Source organism: Cyclopterus lumpus, chromosome 15 (assembly GCF_009769545.1).
Source record: "Cyclopterus lumpus isolate fCycLum1 chromosome 15, fCycLum1.pri, whole genome shotgun sequence".
Taxonomy (NCBI): Eukaryota; Metazoa; Chordata; class Actinopteri; order Perciformes; family Cyclopteridae; genus Cyclopterus; species Cyclopterus lumpus.
Window position 1 is genome coordinate 1,796,757 of NC_046980.1, and position 17,695 is coordinate 1,814,451.

Genomic DNA, 17,695 nt, shown 5'->3' on the forward strand with positions numbered 1-17,695 from the left:
AGGAATGAATGAGAGGATATTCATAACCTCTCTCTCCCACTCTCCTCCTCCCTCTCTCCCTCCCTCTCTCTCCCTCCCTCTCTCCCTCTCTCCCTCCCTCTCTCCCTCTCTCTCTCTCTCTCTCTCTCTCTCTCTCTCTCCCCCCCCCCCCAGTCGATGCGGATGAGATCAAGCGTCTGGGGAAGCGCTTCAAGAAACTGGACCTGGACAACTCCGGCTCGCTCAGCGTGGAGGAGTTCATGTCGCTGCCGGAGCTCCAGCAGAACCCGCTGGTCCAGAGAGTCATCGACATCTTCGACACGGACGGCAACGGAGAGGTGGACTTCAAAGGTGGGCGGCGACCCCGTGACCAAATATATATATATATATATAAAAATATATAAATAAATACACATATGTATATTTATATATAGATAAATAAATATATATAAATATTTATATATAAATAAATATATATGTATATATATATTTATACAATCCATATATATATGTATATATATATAAATATTTATATATACATAAATATATATATATTTATATATAAAAAATATATATGTATATATATATATTTATACATAGATAAATCCATATATATATTTATATATAAATACATATATATATATATTTATATAAATAAATATATATATATGTATGTATATATATTCATACATAGATAAATCCATATATATATTTATATATAAATAAATATATAGAGATATATATGACTGACTTGTTCTCTCCTCTCCAGAGTTCATTGAGGGAGTCTCTCAGTTCAGCGTCAAAGGGGACAAAGAGCAGAAGCTCCGCTGTAAGTAAATCACATCTGAAGTAAAATATGAATAAATAACAACAATCGTATTGTTACGTTTAAATAACAACAATCTACCCCCACCCACCCACCCCCAGTCGCCTTCCGGATCTACGACATGGACAAGGACGGCTACATCTCCAACGGCGAGCTCTTCCAGGTGCTGAAGATGATGGTGGGCAACAACCTGAAGGACACGCAGCTCCAGCAGATCGTGGACAAGACGGTGATCAACGCGGACCGGGACGGGGACGGGCGCATCTCCTTCGAGGAGTTCTGTTTAGTGAGTAGTATTATTATTAATATAGTATTAATATGTCAGAACGAGCTTCTCAGCTGAGTCACATGTTTGTGATCGAGACGTCTGACGTTATTTAAAAGAGCATGAACAATAAAATAGTGTTTTTATTTCTACTATTTAAGGGGTTTAAATAGTAGAATAAAAACCTTCTTTAAAAGGTGAATAAACATTATTTTATGTTTCACGTTTCTGTTTTTAAATTTCTTTATATGTGTTTTGTCGGTTTCCTCTTCAGGTGGTCGGGGGTCTCGATATACACAAAAAGATGGTGGTGGACGTGTGAGCGCTCCTTCACCTTCGTCCTCCTCCTCCTCCTTCACCTTCCTCTCCTCCTCCTCCTCCTCCTCCTCTCCTTCCTCTCCTCCTCCTCCTCCTCTTTCTTCACCTTCCTCCTCCTCTCCTTCCTCTCCTCCTCCTCTCCTTCCTCTCCTCCTCCTCCTCCTCCTCCTCCTCCTCCTCTTCCTTCACCTTCCTCCTCCTCTCCTTCCTCTCCTCCTCCTCCTCCTCCTTCACCTTCCTCCTCCTCCTCTCCTTCCTCTCCTCCTCTCCTTCCTCTCCTCCTCCACCTTCCTCCTCCTCCTCTCCTTCCTCTCCTTCTCCTCCTCTCCTCCTTCACCTTCCTCCTCCTCCTCCTCTCCTTCCTTTCCTCCTCCTCCTCCTTCACCTTCCTCCTCCTCCTCTCCTTCCTCTCCTCCTCCTCCACCTGCCTTCTCCTCATCCTCTCCTCTCCTTCCTCTCCTCCTCCTCCTCTCCTTGCTCTCCTCCACTCCTCCTCCTCCTCTCCTCTACTTTCTCCCCTCCTCCTCCCCTTCCTCTCCTCCTTCCTCTCCTCCTCCTCTCCTCCTTCAGAAGATGCAGACGTCCATCAGAGTCCTCTGTGCTCCTCAAGTATTCTCTCTCTCTCTCTGAGACTGAAGGACATCCGGTTGTGGGTGAGAGGGAGGAAGAGGAGGAAGAGGAGGAGGTTCATATTTCATCTCTTCTTCTTTTTGTTTGGTTCTTGTCTTTTATAAAGAATTAAAATCACCAGTATACGTATGGTTTGTCTGGTGAGGGGCACCACTGGACGTCATTACCCATAATCCACCTGCAGCCACAGAGCAGCGACGCTTCCGGTCGCTTTGAGCAAATCGATCCGTCTGCGACGCGTTTTTCTCGGTGCTCTTGAACGCGTTCACGTCGTCATGAAATCAACGGATAGAAATGAATGCCAAGAAAATGTCTTTTAAAAAAACATGTAAAACAAAACGTTGGCTTCATTTCTAAAAGAGAGAATCTTAACTTTTATTTTGTTCATCAACATGTGAATATGAGGTCATCAATAATCGGCTATAAAACGAGCGATTCTGAAAACATGTTTTTTTCCGGTTGGGAAGACGATTAAAAACACAGAAATGAGATCGACTGTTTTTGTTTGTACATTTAAAAACCGGGATAAAAAAAATCAAAATAATCAACGTGTTTCATTCATCGCATGAAACAAATATTTACATTGACGCTGCATGTGGATCTCTTTTTAAAATAAATAATCCTCTTGTTTACACATGGACGGTGACGTTAATACATTTTAACGGTAAACATGGATGTTGCCACAAACTGAACTTCATGTAACTTTTTGTATTTTTAAATAAACTCTGGTCAGCTTCAATCGCTTCTCTTAAAGGTTTTATTTCTTCTTTTTGTATATAAGTATTTGTTAAATGCAGTTCTGTCGTTGCCTAGTTCAGATCAAGCGTCAGTTCATAAGTGCTATTTCATAAGTTCTATAAGTGCTATTTTCATTTTATTGTCTCTGGGATCTTTTTTTGTGGGGAAATCTCTAAAAAGATTTTTTTTCCTGCACGCCATCTTGGAAACTTGATACTGTATAAAACTAAATAAACACAATTTAAATAAACGTTCAAAGGATTCAGGGTGTTATTTCGTCACTTCAGTGACAGAAATAAATTATTTATTTACACAAACACAAGTCAGCTGATCACATAAAAAGAGACCCAGTCACTCCAACAGCCAATGGGGGGAGGGATCAATGCATCCGGCAGCCAATGGGGGGAGGGATCAATGCATCCGGCAGCCAATGGGGGGGGAGGGATCAATGCACCCGGCAGCCAATGGGGGGAGGGATCAATGCATCCGGCAGCCAATGGGGGGGGAGGGATCAATGCACCCGGCAGCCAATGGGGGGGGAGGGATCAATGCACCCGGCAGCCAATGGGGGGGGGGAGGGATCAATGCACCCGGCAGCCAATGGGGGGGGGGGAGGGATCAATGCACCCGGCAGCCAATGGGGGGGGGGAGGGATCAATGCATCTGGCAGCCAATCAGAACCTCTCGGCCGTCCTGCTGGCCACCACCCTGATGTTGCCGTAGACCTTTGAAGGTGGACTTCCTGTTGGGGTGAAAGGGGGTTTAGAAGGTCACGTTGAGTTCTCAACCCCCCCGAAGAGCAATAAATCAAACATGAAACAGAATATCTGCGCTCACCTAAAATGAGGTTGCATATCGCCAACCGGGCCATCTTGATGTTCTGGAAAGAACCCAAAATGTGAACTTTTCTGTGGAGACGGACGAGAAAATGATGAAATGTTTCAGTTGAGGAACAAGAAAACGTTTCTCTTTGGATTGAACATCAAATCACAACATTCAACAAGTAGGAACTCATAATAATAATAATATCAGTGATGAGTTTCTGCATTTAAAGCAGCATGAAGAATGTTTTATATATTTAAAGCTCCACCTGCCTAAAAATGACGCTTCCAAACCGCATTCTGATTTTAAATTAGCTTTTTAGAATATAACGTATATAAATACAAACTTCTTTTAGTTTAAAAACGTAAACTTGTAAAAGAGTTAAACTGCAAAAGATTGAGACATCAATGCTGATTAATAATCCATGAAATGAACTCACGTCTCTGCGAGCACGATTCGAGTCTTTGTGACGTTCTCAATGGTGAATTTGGTTTTTCCTCCTTTTCCGGCGATCCTGCCGATCGCTCTGGATAAATGGTCTCCCTTCAGAGGCTTCACTGCCACCACCAGGGGAGCACAACACAACTATTAACACACAGGCAGCAACACAATACACACACAACACACAGCCAGCAACACAACTATTAACACACAATACACACACAGCCGGCAACACAATACACACACAACACACAGCCAGCAACACAACTATTAACACACAATACACACACAGCCGGCAACACAATACACACACACAACACACAGCCAGCAACACAACTATTAACACACAATACACACACAGCCGGCAACACAATACACACACAACACACAGCCAGCAACACAACTATTAACACACAATACACACACAGCCGGCAACACAATACACACACAACACACAGCCAGCAACACAACTATTAACACACAATACACACACAGCCGGCAACACAATACACACACAACACACAGCCAGCAACACAACTATTAACACACAATACACACACAGCCGGCAACACAATACACACACAACACACAGCCAGCAACACAACTATTAACACACAATACATACACAGCCAGCAACACAATACACACACAGCCGGCAACACAATACACACACACACACACAGCCAGCAACACAATACACACACACACACAACACACAGCCAGCAACACAACTATTAACACACAGCCGGCAACACAATACACACACACACAACACACACACAACACACAGCCAGCAACACAACTATTAACACACAGCCGGCAACACAATACACACACACACACAACACAGGCAGCAACACAATACACACACACACAACACACAGCCAGCAACACAACTATTAACACACAGCCGGCAACACAATACACACACAGCCAGCAACACAACTATTAACACAGCCGGCAACACAATACACACAATACACACACAGCCAGCAACACAATACATACACACGAGAAATGAACAATAAAAACATTTAAAACGGATAACAAAAAATGTTAGAACAAAAAACACAAAATCATTCAAACAAATAAAAACATTTAAAACAGCTTTTAAATCAATAAAAACCAACAATTAAAAAAAAAAAAAAAAACACAAAACGAATACATAAAAACACAAACCAACAATTAACAATAAACACATTTAAAACAATTTAAAAACAACAAAACATACAAACTAACGATAAAAAACAGCTAAAATGATGAATAAAAACACAATTAAAACACAGATATTAGACAGAGTTGTTTTACCGTCTGTGACATCGAAGCTTTCGAGGAACAGCTCGTCAAGTCTGATGAGAGCGAGGGCGTCCTGAGGAGAGAACGGGGTCAAAGGTCATTCTACGAAACATCCCAAACATGGAGGGTTGTGTAAATACTAACACAGTCACCGTGGTGACATGAACACACACCCCAGCTCCCTGAAACCTCGCCTGAGCTCACTCACCTCCACCTGGAATCCTAAAATAAACGCTTTGACGAAGTCCGACGCCCTCGTGAGCGAACTGATGTCCTGCGTGTCTTTGCAGGTCTGGAAGAAGGAAGAGGTAAATATTAAAAAACACCCAGGTGAGTTTTATTGTGAAGGGCCGGTGGAGGAGCACCACCCGCTGTGGGTTTTATTGTGAAGGGCCGGTGGAGGAGCACTCACTTTGATCTCCACGTTCCTGGTCTTCAGGTTGAACCGAACTTGGAGCTGCAGGTTTTCCACGATCGGGGTGAAAATCTTCAGCCAGTTTTCCTTCAGCGGCGTGTATCGGTGGGCGGGGACGGCGACCTTACGCATCTCATCTGGGCCCTGAAGCACAAACAACAACAACAACGGTCATCGATCTGTGAAACCACACCAGATGAACTTTGGGTTTTACAAATTATTTCATGGGGAAAAACACACCATTAAAAGTTAAAGTCCCTAAAGTATGTGGAGAAGTATGACAGAGTACAGCGTTACAATTATCAACATATTAATACGTACAACAATATTTTGTTATTGCTTTGGTCCCAAGTAGTAGACTGTTTACTCATATACTTAATTTAGTATTTCTAAATCATGCAATTTTATACTTCTACATCTCAGAGGTAAATATTGTACTTTTACTTCCCTCCTCAGAATATTGCTGTAGACCAGATGTTCCTCTGAACTCTTTACTGCACACATAGTACTTTCACAATAAATACTTACAGTATATTTGGTTGAATACTTAAAATACGTTGACTTAATTAACCGTTTATACACAGTACTTTTACATGCAGCAGTTCATATTTGTTTACATTACAGTATATGTACTTTTACTTGAAGTAAAGGCTGTGAATACTTCAACTACTGATGGTACTTGTACAACATGCAGCAGCTGTATTTACAGCAGTCACGTGACGACGCCATTTAAACCAGCTATTAATAGTCGCTCGCGTTTTGTGATGTATGGCGTCATAAAAAACACGTAACGGTGTTTATATCGCAACAACACACAGAGTGCACGTACACACGCAGTACAAGTACACACAGAGAGTACAAGTACACGAAGAGACCTTTAATTTGTCGCTGGATATCGGTGGAAACTGCGGCCGCTTGCTGGCCACGTGGCCCTCCGTGTCCATGTCCGCTCCATCCCGTTTCCGCTTGTGAGCCTTCTTGTACTTGACGGTCGTGAAGGACCCCGAGTCCTCCGGGGTCTCCGTGGCGGCGCCGGCGGCCGAGGCCGTGCTTGTATCCGCGTCCATCGCTGAAACTAGTTTAAATGTTCAGATTAAACAGTCCAGCTGGAGGCAGACCGGCGGAGACGCGGCCGTGAGGGTGTCCACGTGCGACGGAAAGGACCCAAGATGGTTCGTCGTCGACGCCTGTAGTGGGGAAATAATTAATACTCGTGTTGTAAATTATACAATATGTCTCATTCGGTTATGGTAATTGGTATTAGGGTAATACACTATCCAGATGTATTATATGTGTGTCTAAATGTGTGGGAATTAAGCTTTTACTTTAACATTTCGTCAGGCATCTCCTCGGGCAGCCTCGCATTCAGCTCAGCTGGAGGAAGGACGGAAGGCCCCATTTGTTTTGAACTGCGAGCTGAAGTGGACGTTTTCTAGAAAACTTTTTTACCAGAACCTTTTTACACATTATTATTATTAATAACATTATTAATATTATTAAGATGTCGTCGCCTCTCGCGAAGCCTCAGATCATCGCGCACATCCAGAAGAGTTTGAACTACACGGTGTTCGACAGCAAGTGGATCCCGAGGAGCGCCCGGTTCGTCTGTTTGGGGAACTTCGCCCGAGGAACCGGAGTGATGCAGATCTACGAGGTGCAGCACGGAGAGGCGGTGCTCGTCACGGAGGTGAGAGTGCGCGTGTCGCTCCTTCACACGTTTCTATTCACCGGAGAGGCGTCCTGCAAACGGCTCGTGTTGGGGTCTCCATAGCAACGAGCAACAGACACGCCAGTGAGCGTTGCTACTGCGAGTCAAGAGTTTATATATATATATATATACTTATAAATGTTATTACAGATTGTGCTAATAACTGTTGTTATTATACGGTGTACTTGTTAAAGCCTTAATTAGATAGATAGGCGCAGCTGTCGCTCTCCACTGACTGCATGACCGCAGTGCATGATGGGAAACCGTCGCCCCACCAGAGAGCTGATTGGCTCTCAGATTTGACAACAAACACCACGTTTGGTAGAACATCCTTATTTTTCCGTGTCGTTGTAATACTTCATTGTCTCAGCTTTAATCTAAAGACACATCTTGTGTGATTGATAATAACAAAGTTTATTTTTTACAACTCAGCAAAACAAGCAGCAAATTGTTTCACATAAAAAGAACAAAGGTGGTAATTTCTACATATATATATTTACAAATATGCATATGAATGAATCTGCACGAGGTCCGTAAACTACGGATCTGACAGGAAGTCTCTGTTTCTGCTCGACCCTTATTAGAGAATAGATCATTAACAGCTCTACATGGATGTAAGAGGTTGATGACGAGTCACTAAATTGATCAATAAAGTCAGAAGTCATCCCGGACATGCACAGCCGATCCTATAATAAGAAGACAGCACATTTTTGGACCAGGTGCAAAGATGATTTTGACTCCTTCCTCTCTGCTTGTTGCATCGTCTCGTTCTCGGAGCTGAACTGAACCTCTCGTTTTGTTTCAGGTGGAGAAACCTAAACCCATAAAGTGTGGGACGTTCGGGGCCACCTCTCTGCAGCAGAGACACATAGCGACTGGGGACTTTGACGGAAATCTCAATATATGGTATTTCATCCACTTGTGTCGTTGCACCGTCGGTGCTTTAGTGCCGGTGAGGGGATGAAATGAAATGGTGCGGATGCTTCCCGTTGTCCGCAGGGACCTGGAGATGCCCGACGTCTCGGTGTACACGGTCAAAGCCCACAAAGAGATCGTGAACAGTATCGACGGCGTCGGCGGCCTGGGGATCGGCGACGGCGCCCCCGAGATCGTCACCGGGAGCAGAGACGGTGAGAGCTGAGCGTATTTTAAGATTTAAAAAAACACACGTGTCGCGTGGAGACGCCGGCCGCAGCGTGACGTTCCCTCGTGGGTGTTTCAGGGACTGTCAAAGTGTGGGATTCCAGACAGAAGGATTCGCCTGTCGCCAACATGGAGCCCGGGGAAGGAGAAACCAAGAGGGACTGCTGGACCGTTGCTTTTGGTGAGCCAAAGGTTTCGGCTTTTTGAACGTGCCCTTTCAGATAACCAGGGCGTTTATTTTTTTTGAAATTCGTTTTCTTCTTGACCCTCTCGTCAACAGGCCACGCCTACAACGACCAGGACCGCTGTGTGTGCGCCGGCTACGACAACGGGGACATCAAACTCTTTGACCTGCGGAACATGTCCCTCCGGTGGGAGACCAACATTAAAAACGGGGTGAGGGGGGACCGCCCATGTGCTGTGTGCGTGGTGTTTAACTCAAGGCTCTGACACACAATGCGTGGTCCTCATCTCCAGAGCTGATGACTTTATGAGGATGATGTGGAGAGGAAACCACAAGAGAGGGGAGCCTTCACTCGTCTCACATAGTCGTACCTCCTATTCAATTAAATTCATATAATCACAAACTACAAACTCCCCTCAGGGGGCGTAACAATCTGTACACATACGACATCCTCTAACCTTTGACCCTCACTTCGGCTCAGGAAAAACTCCAACCAAAAAAAGCCTTTAGCGGGTAGAAAAAAAGAGAACAACAGAGGAGGATGGACAGGAGGACAATAGAAGTCACGTGACCAGATGTACAATAGAAGTCACGTGACCAGAAGTACAATAGAAGTCACGTGACCAGATGCACAATAGATGTCATGTAACCAGATGCACAATAGAAGTCACGTGACCAGATGTACAATAGATGTCACGTGACCAAAAGTACAATAGAAGTCATGTGACCAGATGCACAATAGAAGTCACGTGACCAGAAGTACAATAGAAGTCACGTGACCAGAAGTACAATAGAAGTCACGTGACCAGATGTACAATAGAAGTCACGTGACCAGATGTACAATAGATGTCATGTGACCAGAAGTACAATAGATGTCACGTGACCAGATGTACAATAGATGTCACATGACCAGAAGTACAATAGAAGTCACGTGACCAGATGCACAATAGAAGTCACGTGACCAGATGTACAATAGATGTCACGTGACCAGATGTACAATAGATGTCACGTGACCAGAAGTACAATAGAAGTCACGTGACCAGATGCACAATAGAAGTCATGTGACCAGAAGTACAATAGATGTCACGTGACCAGAAGTACAATAGATGTCACGTGACCAGAAGTACAATAGATGTCATGTGACCAGAAGTACAATAGAAGTCACGTGACCAGAAGTACAATAGAAATCACGTGACCAGAAGTACAATAGATGTCATGTGACCAGAAGTACAATAGATGTCACATGACCAGAAGTACAATAGAAATCACGTGACCAGAAGTACAATAGATGTCATGTGACCAGAAGTACAATAGAAATCACGAGACCAGAAGTACAATAGATGTCATGTGACCAGAAGTACAATAGAAGTCACATGACCAGATGTACAATAGATGTCACGTGACCAGATGTACAATAGAAGTCACATGACCAGAAGTACAATAGAAGTCACATGACCAGATGTACAATAGATGTCACGTGACCAGATGTACAATAGAAGTCACATGACCAGATGTACAATAGAAGTCACATGACCAGATGTACAATAGATGTCACGTGACCAGATGTACAATAGAAGTCACATGACCAGAAGTACAATAGAAGTCACGTGACCAGAATGAACAACATAACAGAGTTATAATGAGAGTAGCATGATGAAGTTACAACTACCAACAATAACATTAACAGTGGATGTAATATAATAATGATGTCAGTAGAAGCAGTGATGGTGTTGGCAATACTTCTAGCAATGCAACTAGCAATGCAACTATGGCCTCCTTCTCAGAAGAGCTGGTGAGAGCTGTTCCTTCTTCTTCTCCCCGTCCAGGTCTGCTGTGTGGAGTTCGACCGGAGAGACATCGACATGAACAAGCTGGTGGCCACCTCCCTGGAGGGGAAGTTCCACGTGTTCGACATGAGGACCCAGCACCCCACCAGCGGCTTCGCCTCCGTTTCAGAAAAGGTAATTGGTCCGGATGGAGGAGGAAAACATGTCCAAAAGGTTATTATAGCTATTATGAGTGTTATTCTGAGGCAAATGGGAGCGTTTTCACAGCTGTGTGCGTTCAGGCTTGTGTGGCTCTGATGGCTCTTTCTGTGGGGTTCATCAGAGGCTCCGCCTCCTATAATATAATATAATATACTAACATTAGTCCAGTTCAGCTGTGAATCAGGAGGTTCCACCAGATGTGTTGGTCTAAAACGAGATGCAGAGCTTTTATTACATTAACATACTGTCTCCATCGTATTGCTTCTCCAAACCGGACTCGGTGGTTTCAATGAACTGGTTGACGATGTTCATTGCTTTCCATAAAGTGCACATTTAAAGGTTTTAACGGCTTTCTGCAATGCACTTTTTCCAGGAGTGAAAGTTCAGCGTTGGGGAAGATGTGAAAATACACGTTTACAGCCACCAATGACAATTTGTTTTTGTTTTTTAAAGCAAATTATTAAATAAGGAAATAAATTATTGTATTTTAATTCAAATGTGTTTTTTTTTTAATGCTTAAAACTCCTATAAATGACAATAACACTCCTCCCTCCTCCCTCCTCCCTCCTCCTCCCTCCTCCTCCTCTCTCCTCCCTACTCCCCCGTTTCAGGCTCATAAGTCGACCATCTGGCAGGTGAAGCATTTGCCCCAAAACAGAGACATCTTCATGACAGCAGGGGGCGCCGGTAACTTGCACCTGTGGAAATAGTGAGTGTTTCCTCTCTGACCTCCATGTTTCACGAGAATCAAGTTTTCCGCTTCTACTAAACCGACTTTGTTTCCTTCCAGCGAGTACCCGGCTCAGAGGAGCAAGGCGGACTCTGATGGGACGGAGGAGGGCGTGGCCGGCTCCGTCAGCCTGCTGCAGAACGCCACCCTGTCCACGCAGCCCATCGCCAGCCTGGACTGGAGCCCCGACAAGCAGGGCCTGTGCGTGTGCTCGGGCTTCGACCAGGCGGTCCGCGTGCTCATCGTCACCAAGCTCAACACCGTGTGACGGCGTGGGGAGCGACCGGGAGGCAGGACCAGGGGGCGGAGACCAGGGGGCGGAGACTGGGAGGTGTAGACTGGGGGGCGGAGACCAGGGGGCGGAGACTGGGAGGTGTAGACTGGGGGGGGCGGAGACCAGGGGGCGGAGACTGGGAGGTGTAGACCGGGAATCGGAGACCAGGGGGCGGAGACCAGGAGGTGGAGACCAGGGGACGGAGACTGGGAGGTGTAGACCGGGAGGCGGAGATCAGGAGGCGTAGACCAGGGGGCGGAGACCAGGAGGTGGAGACCAGGGGGCGGAGACTGGGAGGTGGAGACCAGGAGGTGGAGACCAGGGGGTGGAGGCCAGGAGGTGGAGACCAGGGGGTGGAGGCCAGGAGGTGGAGACCAGGGGGCGGAGACTGGGAGGTGTAGACCGGGAATCGGAGACCAGGGGGCGGAGACCAGGAGGTGGAGACCAGGGGGCGGAGACTGGGAGGTGTAGACCGGGAGGCGGAGATCAGGAGGCGTAGACCAGGGGGCGGAGACCAGGAGGTGGAGACCAGGGGGCGGAGACTGTGAGGTGGAGACCAGGAGGTGGAGACCAGGGGGTGAAGGCCAGGAGGTGGAGACCAGGGGGCGGAGACCAGGGGGCGGAGATCAGGAGGTGGAGATTAGGAGGTGGAGACCAGGGGGCGGAGACCAGGAGGTGGAGACCAGGAGATGGAGATCAGGAGGTGGAGACCAGGGGGCGGAGATCAGGAGGTGGAGACCAGGAGGTGGAGACCAGGGGGCGGAGATCAGGAGGTGGAGATCAGGAGGTGGAGACCAGGGGGCGGAGATCAGGAGGTGGAGACCAGGGGGCGGAGATCAGGAGATGGAGATCAGGAGGTGGAGACCAGGGGGCGGAGATCAGGAGGTGGAGACCAGGAGGTGGAGATCAGGAGGTGGAGATCAGGAGGTGGAGACCAGGGGGCGGAGATCAGGAGGTGGAGATCAGGAGGTGGAGATCAGGAGGTGGAGATCAGGAGATGGAGATCAGGAGGTGGAGATCAGGGGGCGGAGACCGGGAGGTGGAGACCAGGAGGGGTAGACCAAGTTGTCTCTGGCTCGAAGGCAGCGACCACCGACCTCAGCTCTACATTCATGAACACTTCTCACCAGAAAAAAAGCATTTTATTTAAATGAACTTGAGGATTTTTTTTGTTGAGTTATGATTTCCCTTATTATTATTATTATTATTATTATTATTATTATTATTATTACATTTATTGGGAAGAACAAATGAGTCTTGTAGCCTCTGGGAAAATGTCATTTCTTTATTTGTCTTTTTTTGCACAATTGAAGTTGTTTTTATTGAGAAATTAAATGTGCCTTTGGAGAACACGTTGTCCTCTTGTTGTCTCGTGTAAAATGAGCGTTTACGGTCAAAAGGATCAAAGCATCTTAAATCCAGCATCTGGACCTGAAGAAGTCCTGCAGCTCCGGGTCGTCCTCCGGCCGGTCGTGGATGCCGGCGTAGACGCTCCTCAGCAGCTCGGTCCGGGTTTTCCCTCCAGGACGCAGATTGAATGGACAGCATCGAACCCCCGTTCCTCTACGTGCAGACTTCATGTCATAAAAACATTGTTATTAAAGATAGTTCAAGGGTCATAACCTCATTAAACACAAACTATTCTTTCTGGTCTATAACTATATATATGTAGTTTATTTTTTTATATATAAATACACGCATGTTGGTAGGTTGGTATATATATATATATATATTTATTTATAAGCCTGCAGAACTCACAACAGTATATGAAGGCCCGCAGTTACTGGTAACCAGGTCCAGGGTCACTTCGCTCTCCACCATCACTCTGTAGTCTGTAACTTGAGGCGTGAACTCCGGCTGGAGCCTCCCTCAACCTCCACCTCCTCCTCCTCCTCCTCCTCCTCCTCCTCCTCCTCCTCCGACCACAGACAGCTTCTCCAGGTCACAGTTGTCCATGTCTGGAGCTCGTTTCTCGGCTGGTTCCCTCGCGTGTTCAACGGTCCGTTATTTAGGTAATGTGCTCTTCCCGACGGACGGTGGCAGTCGAGTACAGACGAAGAACAAAGAAGAAGAAGAAAAAAAAAAACCGGTTTCTACGTCACTTCCTCTGAGAATATTTTTTTTCTTCGTTTGGTTTTTGTTTGGTCAATTATTTAATTTAATTTGTTTTGTTGTCAGATTAGAGAGAGAGATAATACAATGTTTAAGTCTCCACTACAGATGCGTTGATGCCGTTAAAAAGGAAAGATGTTTGCCAACCGCCATGAAAAGCGGAAGAAGAAGCTGTGACGTCTTAAACCACTTCCTTTCAACGTGTTTTTTTTTAATTCTTTTGGTTAATTGTTTTTATTTAATTAGTTTTGTTGTCAGATTGAAAAGAGAGAGAGAGAACGAGAATAAATCCGTAGTCCACATTTCAGATTAGTTGGTGGCGGTAATGCACCCGGAAAATGTTTGCCAACCTCCATTAAAAGTAAAAGAAGAAGAAGAAGGAGGAGCGCGTCACTTCCTGTTAGCCAAAGCGTGTCGCGTGCTATAAGGTAAAACACACAATATTTATGGTGAAACATAACTAATATTGTCCTGTTCCGGTTCAAGTGAACTCGTTTTGCGGTTTTACAACCCAGCCGTTGGTTATTGTTACAGGAACATGGCCGCGGAGGGCAGAACCGAGGACTACCCGGAGGAGATCGACGAGCAGCTCACGGGCTTCGGCTCCTCGGTCTCTGCGGTGAACACCATGCTGGAGAAGCTGATGGCGATGCCCAGGACCGACCTGCTGAAGGTGGGCTGGGGACGAGTGCTCGACATGTTATATGTTATGGTGTTGTTGGTGTTTACCAGTCGCGCAACATTGCACGTGCAATACGCCCATGAAATGTGACGCTTCCCAGTGCACATTATTCATTTAAAAAAAAAAAGTAAAGTATTTTGATGCGTAGTTTTAAAGCTTGTGCTGATTTTAAATCTGGTTTATTGACAGCTGGACCCTTTGGATCAAGCCAAGCTGGACCTGATGTCTGCCTACACCCTCAATTCATTATTCTGGAGTAAGTTATATATATATATATATATATATATATATATATATATATATATATATATATATATATATATATATATACACACACACACGCTTGCTTCTGTAAATGAGGTTGACTCCTTGTATTTGGTCATAAACAGGGTTCTTTGTCTGTGCACATGCTATACATTCTCTTATTTAGACTATATTAGCAGCCAAAGGATTTGTGAAACTCAGTGAACAGGATTCAAACCAGCATGACTGTTTGTGTGCCACCACATACTTTATACATATTTATTACACAACCATGCAAGCGCTTTTATTTTAAATATTCCCCATTTTTCTTTGGCGTGTTGTCTTATCTTGTTGTTGTTGTTGTTGACAGTGTACTTGGTGACACAAGGAGTGAATCCCAGAGAACATGGAATCAAACAGGAACTGGTGCGTATGTTTCCTCTGCACCGTCTTTTGATATTGATCACGTTCTCTCTATTTATTTGCGTTTAATTATTAAATCTCTGCTCTCCAGGAGCGAATAAGGACGTACATGAACAAAGTGAAAGAGATCACCGACCGGAAGAAAGCGGCCCGTCTGGATAAAGGGGCGGCGGCTCGCTTCCTGAAGAGCGCGCTCTACCACCCGAAGGAGAAGGACTTCAGAAGGAAAGCGGCGCCGGCGTCCGACGTGTCCAAGTCAAAGCGCCCGAAGCAGAGCTGATGCGTGTGCGTGTGTGTGTGTTCGTGTGTGTGTGTGTGTGTGTGTGTGTGCGTGCTTCAGAGTTTGAACACTTTCAAGGTTGTTGTGTTTTGTGAAGGTCGCTTCATCAACGCCGTGTTGCAGGAATCATATTTTCCGGGTTCCACGACAATGAAACGTTACGATTTAAATTTAGAGAAATTAGTTTAAAAGAAAGGAATTTGGCTCTTCAGGTATTGTAATATTATTTGGATTCTTATAGACGAATGAGAATTTGTTTTTCTTAAAAGTGATTCTATGAATCATGTTTTTAACAATATGTTTTTACACGTGCCATGTATCAAACATTTACTGAAAAACAATGCCTTTTGGTGATGCTTCTTTATTACAATTGACATCTACATAAAATTCTCACCAAACCCGATAATTCTGTTGATTTTCTTGCTCTGACAAAAATGAGTCACATGACAACTTGGTGGATGGGATTTTTAGAATTAATTATGCATCTAAATGATCATATTGACCAATTAAAGTGCTTAAAATCTAACAATTAGTTTTCATGAAGTTAAAATGTCGCCCCTGGTGGTCAGCAGAGAGAATGCAGCTTTAACACATGAAGCATAAACTTCTATACAACCAGAGGAGTCGCCCCCTGGTGGTCAGGAGAGAGAATGCAGCTTTAACACATGAAGCATAGACTTCTATACAACCAGAGGAGTTGCCCCCTGGTGGTCAGGAGAGAGAATGCAGCTTTAACACATGAAGCACAGACTTCTATACAACCAGAGGAGTCGCCCCCTGGTGGTCAGGAGAGATAATGCAATAATTTGTCTGTATGAACTAAACTGTATCCTATTAAACAGAAATCAAGCAGAGCGTAACTTATTTAAAGGTATCTGGATCGGCCCCTGTGGGGGTCAAACCCGTGACCTCTGGGTCCTTCACAGCGCTGCACGCCGCCATGACACTTCCTTTTATGTAAACCCAACGTCACATTTGATGAAGACACCCACGCAGCTTCCTCTCTGCAACTCCCTTCTGGAGGGCCGAGATCTTAATCTCGCTGCGTCCCTCTAATCAAGCCCAGGAAACAGAGCGCCGCTTGCTTTCTCAGGAATGTCTCTTTCCTTCTTTTCGTCATCGTTCCCCCTTTTTCTTCTCCTCGTCCGCCCTGCAGCCGCGTCCAAAGAAATGACATTTTGTTTAGCCGAACCACCCCTCCTCCTCCGCCCTTTCTTTAAACTCTTTTTCCACCGAGTTGTTGTTTCTAAACTGTTCAAAGACGCGTCAGGCGGATGAACAGACCCGTCTGCATATTGGAAAAATATGGATCCCCCCCCCCGTTCTGTAATGTTGGCCTCCTGAGGACCTCTTCTTCCCCACATGTGCTCGGTATAAAGGAGTTGGGTCACCGTGGCAACGCCTTCGAACAAACAAACCCTGGAAACCGTGCGCCCTGACGAGCTCCAAACGCCGGTTTAACCGCGGATGTTTACACGTGATGTTTGCGACGAGGAAGTTTACGTTACACGGAGCGAACGGCATCGGACCAGACCACCTCCTCCGGGCGAGGGGGAGGTGGAGGAGGAGGTGGGAGCAGCCTTCAGACTCCTCCGGGCGAGGGGGAGGTGGAGGAGGAGGTGGGAGCAGCCTTCAGACTCCTCCGGGCGAGGGGGAGGTGGGAGCAGCCTTCAGACTCCTCCGGGCGAGGAGGAGGTGGAGGAGGAGGTGGGAGCAGCCTTCAGACTCCTCCGGGCGAGGAGGAGGTGGAGGAGGAGGTGGGAGCAGCCTTCAGACTCCTCCGGGCGAGGAGGAGGTGGAGGTGGAGGAGGAGGTGGGAGCAGCCTTCAGACTCCTCCGGGCGAGGAGGAGGTGGAGGAGGAGGTGGGAGCAGCCTTCAGACTCCTCCAGGCGAGGAGGAGGTGGAGGAGGAGGTGGGAGCAGCCTTCAGACTCCTCCGGGCGAGGAGGAGGTGGGAGCAGCCTTCAGACTCCTCCAGGCGAGGAGGAGGTGGAGGTGGAGGAGGAGGTGGGAGCAGCCTTCAGACTCCTCCGGGCGAGGAGGAGGTGGAGGTGGAGGAGGAGGTGGGAGCAGCCTTCAGACTCCTCCAGGCGAGGAGGAGGTGGAGGAGGAGGTGGGAGCAGCCTTCAGACTCCTCCGGGCGAGGAGGAGGTGGGAGCAGCCTTCAGACTCCTCCAGGCGAGGAGGAGGTGGAGGAG

At 46.2% G+C, this 17,695-nt stretch overlaps 4 protein-coding genes across 8 annotated transcripts in view; 3 read left to right on the forward strand and 1 right to left on the reverse strand.

The window, feature by feature from the left end:
- LOC117744259 (calcineurin subunit B type 1-like) overlaps positions 1 to 1,429 on the forward strand; it is a 22,036-nt gene extending 20,607 nt beyond the window's left edge. Inside the window, exons 4-7 of the mRNA XM_034552447.1 lie at positions 154 to 330; positions 749 to 808; positions 907 to 1,091; positions 1,345 to 1,429. Of these exons, the coding sequence (XP_034408338.1) occupies positions 154 to 330; positions 749 to 808; positions 907 to 1,091; positions 1,345 to 1,392 (470 nt within the window). The 3' untranslated portion in view covers positions 1,393 to 1,429. The remainder of the gene's footprint in view (positions 1 to 153; positions 331 to 748; positions 809 to 906; positions 1,092 to 1,344) is intronic.
- Positions 1,430 to 3,024: 1,595 nt separating this feature from the next.
- Positions 3,025 to 6,904, reverse strand: pno1 (partner of NOB1 homolog). 3 transcript variants are annotated; one of them, XM_034551636.1, is made up of 8 exons: positions 6,606 to 6,823; positions 5,728 to 5,874; positions 5,524 to 5,607; positions 5,328 to 5,388; positions 4,018 to 4,135; positions 3,594 to 3,664; positions 3,419 to 3,498; positions 3,025 to 3,309 (listed from the first exon to the last, which is right to left on the reverse strand). In XM_034551636.1, the coding sequence occupies exons 1-7, from the start codon at positions 6,795 to 6,797 to the stop codon at positions 3,431 to 3,433; spliced, it is 741 nt and encodes a 246-aa protein (XP_034407527.1). In that variant the 5' UTR covers positions 6,798 to 6,823; the 3' UTR covers positions 3,025 to 3,309; positions 3,419 to 3,430. The 3 variants fall into 3 exon arrangements, with proteins under 3 accessions (XP_034407527.1, XP_034407526.1, XP_034407525.1); XM_034551635.1 differs by having other exon boundaries at positions 3,025 to 3,228; positions 3,404 to 3,498; XM_034551634.1 differs by having other exon boundaries at positions 3,025 to 3,498; positions 6,606 to 6,904.
- wdr92 (WD repeat domain 92) lies at positions 6,788 to 11,816 on the forward strand. Of its 3 annotated transcripts, none has more exons than XM_034551626.1 (9): positions 6,788 to 6,902; positions 7,072 to 7,417; positions 8,244 to 8,344; positions 8,438 to 8,568; positions 8,661 to 8,762; positions 8,862 to 8,977; positions 10,592 to 10,726; positions 11,365 to 11,462; positions 11,544 to 11,816. In XM_034551626.1, the coding sequence occupies exons 2-9, from the start codon at positions 7,232 to 7,234 to the stop codon at positions 11,749 to 11,751; spliced, it is 1,077 nt and encodes a 358-aa protein (XP_034407517.1). In that variant the 5' UTR covers positions 6,788 to 6,902; positions 7,072 to 7,231; the 3' UTR covers positions 11,752 to 11,816. The 3 variants fall into 3 exon arrangements, with proteins under 3 accessions (XP_034407517.1, XP_034407516.1, XP_034407515.1); XM_034551625.1 differs by having other exon boundaries at positions 6,836 to 6,922; XM_034551624.1 differs by lacking the exon at positions 6,788 to 6,902 and having other exon boundaries at positions 6,953 to 7,417.
- A 2,046-nt stretch (positions 11,817 to 13,862) lies between these two features.
- Positions 13,863 to 15,903, forward strand: c1d (C1D nuclear receptor corepressor). The gene is made up of 5 exons (XM_034551657.1): positions 13,863 to 14,297; positions 14,404 to 14,542; positions 14,741 to 14,807; positions 15,165 to 15,220; positions 15,309 to 15,903. Exons 2-5 carry the CDS (start codon positions 14,408 to 14,410, stop codon positions 15,495 to 15,497), a joined length of 447 nt encoding a protein of 148 aa, XP_034407548.1. The 5' UTR covers positions 13,863 to 14,297; positions 14,404 to 14,407; the 3' UTR covers positions 15,498 to 15,903.
- Positions 15,904 to 17,695: the final 1,792 nt, after the last annotated feature.

What these genes read in the sequence shown, in the direction of transcription:
- pno1 (XM_034551634.1), bottom strand. Translation starts at nt 6,797, where the DNA reads ATGGACGCGGATACAAGCACGGCCTCGGCCGCCGGCGCCGCCACGGAG. An exon ending in TATCCAGCGACAAATTAAAG is followed by an intron (nt 5,875 to 6,605) that starts GTCTCTTCGTGT and finishes TTTGTGCTTCAG; the next exon opens with GGCCCAGATGAGATGCGTAA. An exon ending in CGAATCGTGCTCGCAGAGAC is followed by an intron (nt 3,665 to 4,017) that starts GTGAGTTCATTT and finishes CCGTCTCCACAG; the next exon opens with AAAAGTTCACATTTTGGGTT.
- wdr92 (XM_034551626.1), top strand. Translation starts at nt 7,232, where the DNA reads ATGTCGTCGCCTCTCGCGAAGCCTCAGATCATCGCGCACATCCAGAAG. An exon ending in CTGCTGGACCGTTGCTTTTG is followed by an intron (nt 8,763 to 8,861) that starts GTGAGCCAAAGG and finishes TCTCGTCAACAG; the next exon opens with GCCACGCCTACAACGACCAG. An exon ending in TCGCCTCCGTTTCAGAAAAG is followed by an intron (nt 10,727 to 11,364) that starts GTAATTGGTCCG and finishes CCCCCGTTTCAG; the next exon opens with GCTCATAAGTCGACCATCTG.
- c1d (XM_034551657.1), top strand. Translation starts at nt 14,408, where the DNA reads ATGGCCGCGGAGGGCAGAACCGAGGACTACCCGGAGGAGATCGACGAG. An exon ending in CCAGGACCGACCTGCTGAAG is followed by an intron (nt 14,543 to 14,740) that starts GTGGGCTGGGGA and finishes GTTTATTGACAG; the next exon opens with CTGGACCCTTTGGATCAAGC. An exon ending in ATGGAATCAAACAGGAACTG is followed by an intron (nt 15,221 to 15,308) that starts GTGCGTATGTTT and finishes TCTGCTCTCCAG; the next exon opens with GAGCGAATAAGGACGTACAT.